Source organism: Pan troglodytes, chromosome 15 (assembly GCF_028858775.2).
Source record: "Pan troglodytes isolate AG18354 chromosome 15, NHGRI_mPanTro3-v2.0_pri, whole genome shotgun sequence".
Lineage (NCBI taxonomy): Eukaryota > Metazoa > Chordata > Mammalia > Primates > Hominidae > Pan > Pan troglodytes.
Genome location: NC_072413.2, coordinates 32,818,356 through 32,830,360, shown reverse-complemented (window position 1 = coordinate 32,830,360; position 12,005 = coordinate 32,818,356). Strand labels below are relative to the sequence as shown.

Sequence of the window (12,005 nt, the reverse complement as noted above, 5' to 3'; positions counted from 1 at the left end):
AGTCAGGGTTTCACTGTGTTAGCCAGGATGGTCTCGATCTCCTGACCTCGTGATCCACCCACCTCGGCCTCCCAAAGTGCTGGGATTACAGGTGTGAGCCACCGTGCCCGGCCCCAAGTTCTCTTTTTAAAGAGTCATTGGAAAAGGCAAGAGTAGTTAGAAAAGGCTCAAGGTCTTTTTTTAGAATGTTTGTATTTTTCTTTTTTTTTTTTTTGAGACAGAGTCTTGCTCTGTCGTCCAGGCTGAAGTGCCGTGGCGCAGTCTCGGCTCACTGTGACCTCCTCCTCCCAAGTTCAAGTGATTCTCGTGCCTCAGCCTCCCGAGTAGCTGGGACTACAGGCGCATGCCGCCATGCCCAGCTAATTTTTTTTTTTTTTTTTTTTTAAGACAGTTTCGCTCTTGTTTCCCAAGCTGGAGTGCAATGGCGCGATCTCAGCTCACCCACAACCTCTGCCTCCTTGGTTCAAGCAATTCTTCTGCCTCAGACTCTAAAGTAGCTGGGATTACAGGAATGCACCACCATGCCAAGATAATTTTTGTATTTTTAGTAGAGACGGGGTTTCTCCATATTGGTCAGGCTGGTCTCAAACTCCCGGCCTCAGGTGATCCTCCCACCTTAGCCTCCCAAAGTGCTGGGATTACATGCATGAGCCACTGCGCCCGGCCTAATTTTTGTATTTTTAGTAGAGATGGAGTTTCACCATGTTGGCCAGGCTGGTCTCAAACTCCTGACCTCAGGTGATCCACCCGCCTCAGCCTCCCAAAGTGCTGGGATTAGAGGCGTGAGCCGCACCTGGCCTGTTTGTATTTTTCAAGTTAGTTTAAGTGACACTTTTTCAGTAGTAATGCAGTTGTTTCAGTAGAACTTGAGTAGATTAATTGACAGAATGATAGTTAAGCATGTTACTAGCCAGGCATGGTGGCTCATGCCTGTAACCTGTAATCCCAGCACTTTGGGAGGCCAAGCCGGGCAGATCACCTGAGGTCAGGAGTTCGAGACGAGCCTGGCCAACATGGTGAAACCCCATCTGTACTAAAAATACAAAAATTATCTGGGCATGGTGGTGGGCGCCTGTAATCCCAGCTACTCGGGAGGCTGAGACAGGAGAATCACTTGAACCTGGGAGGCGGAGGTTGCAGAGAGCCAAGATGGTGCCATTGTACTCCAGCCTGGGGGACAAGACTGAAATTCCCATCTCAAAAAATAAAAATAAAAAATAAAAAAATCATGTTACTACAAGGGACACTGATTTTTTTTGTAATCCTTAATTGCAAACCTCTTAAGAAGTAGGAGCCAGGCACGGTGGCTCAGCCTATAATCCAGCACTTTGGGAGGCCAAGGTGGGCGGATCACGAGGTCAGGAGTTTGAGACCAGCCTGGCCAATATGGTGAAACCGCGTCTCTACTTAAAATACAAAAATTAGCTGGGCTTGGTGGCGCATGCCTGTAGTCCCAGCTACTCAGGAGACTGAGGCAAGAGAATCGCTTGACCCCGGGAGGCGGAGGTTGCAGTGAGCCAAGGTTGCACCACTGCATTCCAGCCTGGGTGACAAAGCGAGACTCCGTCTCAAAAAAAAAAAAAAAAAAAAAAAGAAATAGGGTTATCACATTGACTAATGTTTCTTAAATTTGAGTTTGGAGTCTTCCGAAACCTTGTGGAGAATTCCAAGGAGGTGATTGAGCTAAAGAATTCCAGATTCGGGTAAATTATTGACTCTGGATCTGTTTAACTGACCATTGGTGCTGATCACTCTTTATTTTTTCCTTCCCTGCCTAAAAACTCTTTTTTTTTTTTTTTGAGGCAGAGTCTCTGTCGCCCAGGCTGGAGTGCAATGGCACTGTATCAACTCACTACAACCTCTGCCTCCCAGGTTCAAGTGACTCCTCTGCCTCCACCTCCCGAGTAGCCACCATACCCGGCTAATTTTTGTATTTTAATAGAGACAGGGTTTCACCATATTGGTCAGGCTGGTCTCGAACTCCTGACCTCAGGTGATCTGCCTGCGTCGGCCTCCCAAGGTGCTGGGATTACAGGTGTGAGCCACCACGCCTGGCCGAGGTGGTTGCACTTTAAAGATTTCTTCGTTCATAGTGCTGGCAAAAAATTTTTTACTGAATGACTGATACAAATCTTGGAACCTGTGTTTGGATGACAAGATTAATTCATAATTTTTGCAGAAAATAAATATAGCATAGTGCTCATGTACAGGTTAACCTCAAGATCAAAGAATTTGGGCCAGTTGTAGTAAGTCACACCTTTAATCCCAGTACTTTGGGAGGCTGAGGCAGGAGGATTGCTTGAGCCAAGGAGTTCAAGACCAGCCTGGGCAACATAGTGAGACCCTGTCTCTTTTTTTTAAAAAAAAAAAGAAGAAGAAAGAAAAATGCCGGGTGCGGTGGCTCATTCCTGTAATCCCAACACTTGGGAGGCCAAGGCAAGGTATTCACTTGAGGCCAGGAGTTCAAGACCAGCCTGGGCAACATGGTGAAACCCCTGTCTCTACTAAAAACGCAAACATTAGCTGGACGTGGTGGCGCTCGCCTGTAATCCCAGCTACTTGGGAGGCTGAGACATGAGAATCACTTGAATGTGGGAGGCGGAGGCTGCAGTGAGCTGAGATTGTGCCACAGCATGGGTGACAGAGTGATATTCTGTCTCAAAAGAGAAAAAAGAGAAAAGAAACTAAAATTTTTGAGTAAGAATGAGATGCTCAAAATTTGATTTTAGAAAGCTGTCCCAGGCAACAGAATGGATTGGAATAAGATGAGAATTATTAACTAATACTTCAGTCTAGGAAAGAGATGATGAAGACTTTTACTGGAGAGTAGGAGTGGAAAGGGACAGTTTTAAGTCATTTGCTGTTAGAATTTGAGCTATGAAGAAAGGAAGAAGTTATAAAAATTTCAAGATTTTAATGAGAACTATGGAATTTTAGGGAACATGTCGGAGTCAGAAAGACTGTTTGGATGAAGGGGCCACAAATCAAAAGAGGGAAGACAGAAATTTTGGAGATCAGATTTTTTTTTTTTTTTTTTTTTTTTTTTTTGAGACAGAGTCTTGCTCTGTTGCCCGGGCTGGAGTACAGTGGTGTGATCTCCGCTCAGTGCAACCTCTGCCTCCCAGGTGCAAGCGATTCTCCAGCCTCAGCCTCCCGAGTAGCTGGGATTACAGGCACATTTCACCATGCCCGGCTAATTTTTTTTTTTTTTTTTTAGACGGAGTTTCGCTCTTGTTGTCCAGGCTGGAATGCAATGGCGTGATATTGGCTCATGGCAACCTCTGCCTCCTGGGTTCAAAAGATTCTCTTGCCTCAGTCTCCCTAGTAGCTGGGATTATAGGTGGATGCCACGACGCCCAGCTAGTTTTAGTATTTTTAGTAGAGACAGGGTTTCACCATGTTGGTCAAGGCTAGTTTCGAACTCCTGACCTCAGGTGATCCACCCGCCTTGGCCTCACAAAGTGCTGGGATTACAGGCGTGAGCCACCGTGCCCAGCCCAGAGATTAGATTATAATGAGCACTGTGTTAGACTCATCTAATGTGAGGTTACAGTTACAGTCTCTGTGTAAGGAAATGATGTGGGCAATTGGATATAACATATAAAGTTAAGGAAAGAGCTTATGGGTAGTATTCTAGTCTGTTTGGCTGCTATAACAAAATACCTTAGACTGGGTAATTTATAAACAACAGAATTTATCATTTACAATTCTGGAGAATGGGAAGCCCAAGATCAGGGTGCTAGCAGATTGCGTGTCTGGTGAGGGCCCTCTGCTTCATAGGTGGCCCTTTTTGTTGTGTCCTCACATAGCAGAAGGAAGGGGCAAGAGGGTAATATTCCCTCAGCCTCTTTTATAAGGACTAATCCCATTTATGAAGGCTCTACCCTCATGACCTAATCACTTCTCAAAAGCCCCACCTATTTTTAAGAGACAGAGTCTTGCTGTATTGCCCAGGCTGAAATGCAGTGGCTATTCACAGGTGCAGTTGTAGCACATTGCAGCCTCAAACTCCTGGCGTCAAATGATCCTCCCACCTCAGCCTCCCAAGTAGCTGGGACTCCAAGCAGGAGCCGCTGTGCCTGGCTCAGGCCCACCTCTTCTTAATTATGATGACCTTGGGGGTTAAGCTTCAAGATATGGGCCAGTCGTGGTGGCTCATGCCTGTAATCCCAGCACTTTGGGAGGCCAAGGTGGTTGAATCACCTGAGGTCAGGAGTTCAAGACCACTCTGACCAACACAGTGAAATCCCATCTCTACTAAAAATAGTTGGGCATGATGGTACATGCCTGTGGTCCCAGCTACTCGGGAGGCTGAGGCAGGAAAATTGCTTGAACCCAGAAGGCAGATGTTGCAGTGAGCCGAGATCACGCCACTGCACTTCAGCCTTGGATGACAGAGGGAGACAGTGTCTCAAAAAAAAATTTTTTTCAGCCTGTGAACTTTAGGGGGACACATACATTCAGACCATAGCAGGTAGTGATAGAGATCTGTGAGTCATTTACATAAAGGTGAGCATTGAAGCAATGGAAGTACGTGGGAATTAGATGGATTGCTCCTTTATGGGGCACCCTGATACAGCAAGTGCTAGGAGTCAAAGAGTTAGCTGCTGCTTGTTGGTTTTGCCCTTGGATAACCATTCATTTGTTCAAAGTCATCTTTTTTGTGTCCCTTGTGCTATAAATTGCTGACCCCAAAAGCCAGACGAGATACTTGGATGAGTTCAGAGTTCCAAATGTATAGGATATATATTCAGAGTTATTGCGGAATCATACAATGGTATATTGTGCCCCAATAAATTTCACATGTTTAAAGGAACTCCCGAGCTAAAATTTTAATTGTCTATTAAAATTTTATATAGCAGTGTTTGACAAAATATGGTGAGAGGGCTGCTTGCAACAGAATTATCAGATATGCTCATAAAATGTGAAATATCTAGGCCTTCTTGTAGACCAGCTGAACCTGAATCTTTGAGAGTGAGTCCTGAATATCTATATTATTACCAAACTCCTTTTTTATGCCCTAAAATTTGAAAATCATTGATGTGCATGATGAAATTGCCAGTTTATTAAGATTAAAAACTAGGATCCTTTTGAGATTGCCATTTAAATATCAAAGAATAAAGGAGGCACTGCTTTCCATTTGTAACCTTAAAAATGTTAAATTACCTTTCTTTCAGTTGAGTGTGCGAGGAAAAAATAAAAAAGAGAAACTTGAAGACTTCTTTAAAAACATGGTTAAATCAGCAGATGGAGTAATCGTTTCAGGAGTAAAGGTAAGATTTTATTTGATTAACTATGGTATTAGTTGAGACTTCTTTTAAAAGGGAGGTAGATTGAGATTTCAAATGTGCAGAATTAGAGTAAAAGACATTTGGACGGTTAGAATCTTCAGTCCTAGGAACAGGAGGAATCCTCCTGACCTAGATTCCTCTCTTTAGAGCGTTCCCTTCTGCAACGGATGAGAAGTCTTAAGCCAAGGGAATTTGCCCAACTGAAGCCCACACCCCTTCCCTTCACATCAGACCAGGTTCCAGGTTTCTAGAATCCCCTGTTTCCCTACCGAAATCCCAAGCCTTGCAGTTCCTATATGGGCAACTTCCTGAGTTCATGCCATTCACGTGTATTCCATGAGTGGTTAAGGGGTTACCATGGGGCAGGTGGGTGGAGGGGAGGGACAGTGTGCAATTTGGAATGTCCACCCACATGCACATGAAGTCCTCCTAGATGCAGGACAGACAGAGCTGCAGAGTTTACCAAGAGGTACTGCTTCTGTTTTTACATTTAACATTTAGCCTTGGAAATGTTAGGGGCAGACCTAGGTTCAGCTTTGGAGTTAGAAGATCTCAGTTGAGGCCGGGCAAGGTGGCCCATGCCTGTAATCCCAGCACTTTGGGAGGCCAAGGTGGGTGGATCATTTGAGGTCAGGAGTTTTCGAGACCAACCTGGTCAACATGGTGAAACCCTGTCTCTACTAAAAATGCAAAAATTAGCTGGGTGGTAGTCCTGCATGCCTGTAATCCCAGCTACTCGGGAGGCTGAGGAACCTAGGAGGCGGAGGTTGCCGTGAGCTGAGATTTTGCCACTGCACTCCAGCCTGGGCGACAGTGAGAACCTGTCTCTGTTGTCCTTGGGAAAAGTTACTTTCTTTTCTTTTTCTGGATCTCAGTTTTTCCATTTTCTCTCTCTCTCTTTTTTTTTTTTCCTGAGATAGAGTCTTGCTTTGTTGCCCAGGCTGGAGTGCAGTGGCATAATCTCGGCTCACTGCAACCTCCGCCTCCCAGGTTCAAGCAATTCTCCTGCCTCAGCCTCCTGAGTAGCTGGGATTACAGGCACGTGCCACCACGCCTGGCTAATTTTTGTATTTTTAGTAGAAACGGGGTTTCACCATGTTGGCCAGGCTGGTCTCGAACTCTTGACCTCGTGATCTGTCTGCCTTGGCCTCCCAAAGTGCTGGGATTACAGGTGTGAACCACTGCGCCCAGCCAGATTTTCCATTTTCAAAATAGGGTTAATAATACCACCCACCTTACTTACTTATTAAAAAGATTGAATGAGATAATATGTGTGGAAAACACCTATATTTTTCTTTTTTCTTTTTTTTCTTTTTTTTTTTTGGAGACAGAATCTCACTCTATCGCCCAGGCTGGAGTGCGGTGGCACGATCTTGGGCTACTGCAAACTCCGCCTCCTGGGTTCACACCATTCTGCCTCAGCCTCCGGAGTAGCTGGGACTACAGGTGCCCGCCATCACGCCCAGCTAATTTTTTTGTATTTTTAGTATAAATGGGGTTTCACCGTGTTAGCCAAGATGGTCTCCATCTCCTGACCTCGTGATCCGCCCACCTTGGCCTCCCAAAGTGCTGGGATTACAGGTGTGAGCCACCGCGCCCGGCCAAAAACACCTATACTTTTCTTAATGATGTTCTAAAAATGGTATAAGAGTTGATTTATCTGAAGATTCTTACCATTAAAATATGAGAAAAATGTTTATATTATCAAGCAAATACTAGGAAAAAAAGAATGCTGCTTTGTCATCATTGCCTGTTTTTATAGACACATCCATAATAAAATCGGTGTGTAGAGTACTATTTGATTTATACTCTGATTTTTCAGAGACAGGTCAGTGGATACTTGACAGTGCATGTGCTGTGGCTGCTTTCCAAGAAGCACTCAGCTTACTTCCATTTGATGCTGCTTATGCATTAATATCAACCATTTTTCTTAGCCATTAAATGTAAACCACTATGTTGATTATAATTTTGATAATTTTATTAATAGAATAATAACATTTTTGAACACTTATAATGTGTTGATTGGTAGCCCACATTTTCTTGTGTGATCTTAATAACCCTGCCAGTTAGTTTTATCCATATTTTTACAATTAAGAAAACTGTGGCCGGGCACAGTGGCTCACGCCTATAATTCTAGCACTTTGGGAGGCCAAGGCAGGCGGATCACCTGAGGTCGAGAGTTTGAGACCAGCCTGACCAACATGGAGAAACCCTGTCTCTACTAAAAATACAAAATTAGCCAGGCATGGTGGCACGTGGCTGTAATCCCAGCTACTCGGGAGGCTTTTGAGGCAGGAGAATTGCCTGAACCCCGGAGGCAGAGGTTGCAGTGAGCCAAGATTGTGCCATTGCACTCCAGCTTGGGCGAAAGAGAGAGAGGGAACTGTTACATATTATGAATTATGAATTTTATTTTAATATTTATTTTTTATTTTATTTTGCATTTTGAGACAGGGTCTTGCTCTGTTGCCTTAGGCTGCTGTGCAGTGCCCCAATCTCGGCTCACTGCAACCTCTGCCTCCCAGGCTCAGGCGATCCTCCCACTTCAACCTCCCAAGTAGCTGGAACTATAGGTACGTGCCATCACACCCAGCTAATTTTTGTATTTTTTGTAGAGACAGAGTTTTGCCATGTTGCCCAGGCTGAACTCCTGGGCTCAAGTGATCTGCCCACCTCGGCCTCCCCAAAGTGCTGGGATTACAGGTGTGAGCCACTGTATCCAGCTGAATTACAGATTTCAGTCACATTTTGTCAGTACTGACTCTTGCTGCTTGTGTTCTGTTGATATGGGTCCCCAATTATATCCTGTCAGCAGATGCTTTTTCACTTAATGATTGGTAATGTAGAAGGGGGTAAAATACTATTAATTTTATTTTTGTGCCAGGTGCAGTGGCTCACTCCTGTAATCCTAACACTTTGGGAGGCTGAGGCAGGTGGATCACTTGAACTCAGGAGTTTAAGACCAGCCTGGGCAACATGACAACATGACAAAACCCTGTCTCTATAAAAAATACAAAAATTAGCTTGGCGTTGTGGCATGCGCCTGTAGTCCCAGCTACTTGGGATGCTGAATCAGGAGGATTGCTTGAGCCAGGGAGGTTGAGGCTGCAGTGAGCCATGTTTGCACCACTGCAGTCCAGCCTGGATTACAAAGCAAGACTCTGTCTGAAGATAATAATAATAATTTTTATTTTTAATGTATATCTAGCTTTGTTTCAAAAAAAAAAAAAAAAGTTGAAGACAGTGGTTAATCACATTGTTGCTCTCAGATAGTTTGGCCAGGTTCCTCAGTGCAGTCAGAAAGGGCCTTAATGACTAAGGCTAGGCAGCCTTCAAGAATGGCCAGTAGAATGTATAACAGGCCAAGAAAAATAGATTTTCACTTCCGTCCACCAGAACTGTTTTCTTTTTCCTTAAAAGGAATTGATCACTTCTGCTGGCAATAATATGTTTATTGAAGAGCAAAATTGTAGAGGCAGATCACAAATAAGAACATGTTTCAGAGTACAATATGTGAGGCCAAGTGCAGTGGCTCATGCCTGTAATCCCAGCACTTTAGCACTTTGGGAGGCCGAGGTGGGCGGATCACTTGAGGTCAGAAACTTGAGACCAGCCTGGCCAACATGGCGAAACCCTGTCTGTACTAAAAAATACAAAAATTAGGCTGGGCGTGGTGGCTCACATCTGTAATTCCAGCACTTTGGGAGGCCGAGGTGGGCGGATCATGAGGTGAGGAGTTCGAGACCAGCGTGACCAATGTGGTGAAACTCTGTCTCTACTAAAAATACAAAAAAAAAAAATTAGCTGGGCGTGGTGGCGCTTGCCTGTAGTCTCAGCTACTCAGGAGGCTGAGGCAGGTGAATCACTTGAACCCAGGAGGCTGAGGTTGCAGTGAGCCAAGATCGCGCCACTGCACTCCAGCCTGGTGACAGAGCGAGACTTTGCCTAAAAAAAAAAAAGAAAGAAAAAAAATTAGCTGGGTGTGGTGGTGCGCACCTGTAGTCCCAGCTATTGGGACGCTGAGGCAGGAGAATCGCTTGAACCTGGGAGGCAGAGGTTGCAGTGAACCAAGATCACGCCACTGCACTCCAGCCTAGGTGACAGAGTGAGACTCCATCTCAAAAAAAAAAAAAGAGTACAGCACGTGAACTTGGACCTATATGGGGAGCACTAAGCCTTCAGTTGCAAAGTCATAGAAGATTTCTTACTTGATAGAAATGCATGTCTATTAAAGTCTTGTTGGTGAAATTAGTATAATAACATCTGACTGAGGATACAGGTGTGCTATTTTACTGATGATCTTTTATATTTATAATGATAGTTATTTACATATGAAACTAAAGCAAATAAGTGAAAAAAGTTTATATTTTCTTTTGATCTTATAGGATGTAGATGATTTCTTTGAGCATGAACGAACATTTCTTTTGGAATATCATAACCGAGTTAAGGATGCATCTGCTAAATCTGATAGAATGACAAGATCCCACAAAAGTAAGATTTTTCTGTGGCTAAAGCTTATATCTTTTAATGGAATAATTATAAAGTTCATATTATAGTTTGAAAAAGTCTTAATATAGAGCAGTAGTTCTCAAACTGGTCTGTTGGAGCCTAGGCTCCATGGCCCTTTTATAGTGAGCCTGTGAGGTCAAAACTATTTTCAGCTGGGCACAGTGGCTCACGCCTGTGATGACGACACTTTCGGAGGCTGAAGCAGGAATATCACTTGAGCCCAGGAATTCAAGACCAGCCTGAGCAACAGAGTAAGATCCTGTTTGTATTGCACCAGCCTGATATAAAAAATAAAATTAGCCAGACGTGGTGGCGCATGGCTGTGGTCCCAGCTACTAGGAAAGCTAAGGTGGGAGGATGCCTTGGGCCTGGGAGGTCGAGGCTGCAGTGAGCTGTGATGGATCGTACCACCATACTTCAGTCTGGGTGACAGAGTGAGACTGTCTAGACAGCAACAAAACAACAACTGTTTTTATAATGATACTGTGATAGTTTTTGCCTTTTTCACCATGTTGACATTTACACCGATGATGGATAAAGTTGCTGCTGTGTAATTACATACAAATCAAGTCAGTGGCAACAAACTGGACGAGTAGTCTCTATATTCTTTCCGGCCATGCACTTGCTCTTTTTTTTTTCTTTGAGACGGAGTCTCTTATCGCCCAGGCTGGAGTGCAGCGGTGCAATCTCAGCTCACTGCAACAACCTCAGCCGCCCAAGTTCAAGCAGTTCTCCTGCCTCAGCCTCCCAAGTAGCTGGGATTACAGGCACCTGCCACCGTGCCCGGCTAATTTTTGTATTTTTAGTAGAGATGGGGTTTCACAGTCTTGGCCAGGATGGTCTTGAACTCCTGACCTCATGATCCACCCGCGTTGGCCTCCCAAAGTGCAGGGATTACAGGCGTGAGCCACCGCACCTGGCCACTTGCAATTTTTAAGACATGTGACTTTCACTTAAGAATGCCCTTGATGAAACAGTAAAAATTGATTGTAATCTCTACCCTTGGGTATACATTTTTAAATATTCTGAGTGATGAAATAGGAGGTATGCATAAAGCACTTTGGCTACATACTCAAGTATGATAGTTCTCTAGAAAAGCATTTTAGTGATTGAGTTGTGATTGAACTAGCTAATTTTTTTGTAGAACACTACTTTTACTTTAGAGAATGACTGATAAACTATGAATATTTGGCAAATGTTTTCTCAAAAATCAACTAATTATTTAAATTAGAGGAACCTGGCCAAAAATCCATCAGTTATTTCAAGGAAAACAAAGGTAGTATTTGTTGCCAATGATAAGTCAAGCTTCAAGCAATAATTCGAATTTTGGAAAACTTTATCTCTCTGACCATGAGCTTACTTCCCAATAGATACTGGACTGGTAGTCTGTATGTTCTTTCCTGCCATGCACTTGCAATTTTTTTTTTTTGAGGCGGAGTCTCTGTTGCCCAGGCTGGAGTGCAATGGTACGATCTTGTCTCACTGCAGCCTCTGCCACTGCCATTGCCAGGTTCAAGCAATTCTCCTGCCTCAGCCTCCCAAGTAGCTGGGATTACAGGTGCCTGCCACCGTGCCCGGCTAGATAGGCCAATAAAGACCCATATAGAGATTGATGATGATACTAGTGAATGTGATTTTTTTAAAAATTGTACATTGAATTGTGTCACCACTTAGAACATCTGCATAATTCATTGGACCAATGTTTTCTAAACGGCCAAGTGCATAATGCTACAAAATCATATATGTAAAAGAACCACTCAAAGTGCAAAATAGACCAGTGAGGGTTTTTTTTTTTAACAGCTTTGTTGAGTGTAATTGATATCAGTAAGCTGCAGTAATCAAAGTGTACAATTTGGTAAGTTTTGGCATGTGTGAAATCCTTACCACAATCAAAATAATGAACACACACATCACCCCCAAAGTTTTCTTGTGGCCCTTTGAAATCTCTCCCTCCTGCCTTATCCCCAGGCAGCCACTGATCTGCTTTCTGTCACTATAGATTAGTTTGTATTTTCTAGTATTTTATATAAATTGAATCATACAGTATGTATTCTTTATTGTCTGGCTTTGAAACTCAAACTATTTTGAGATTCATCCAAGTTGTTGTGTATATTGATAGTTCATTTCTTTTTGTTGCTAAGTAGTGTTCCATTGAATGGATATACAACAATTATTTATTTCTAGCTTTGGCTATTACAGATACAA

At 43.6% G+C, this 12,005-nt stretch overlaps 1 protein-coding gene across 5 annotated transcripts in view; it reads left to right on the top strand.

The window, feature by feature from the left end:
- The window catches only part of SNX6 (sorting nexin 6), a 68,971-nt gene that overhangs the window by 27,570 nt on the left and 29,396 nt on the right, over positions 1-12,005 (top strand). For all 5 annotated transcript variants that reach the window (XM_016925989.4, XM_054665948.2, XM_054665949.2 and 2 more), the window contains 2 exons: positions 5,178-5,273; positions 9,677-9,782. In XM_016925989.4, coding sequence (XP_016781478.3) covers positions 5,178-5,273; positions 9,677-9,782 — 202 coding nt within the window. The remainder of the gene's footprint in view (positions 1-5,177; positions 5,274-9,676; positions 9,783-12,005) is intronic.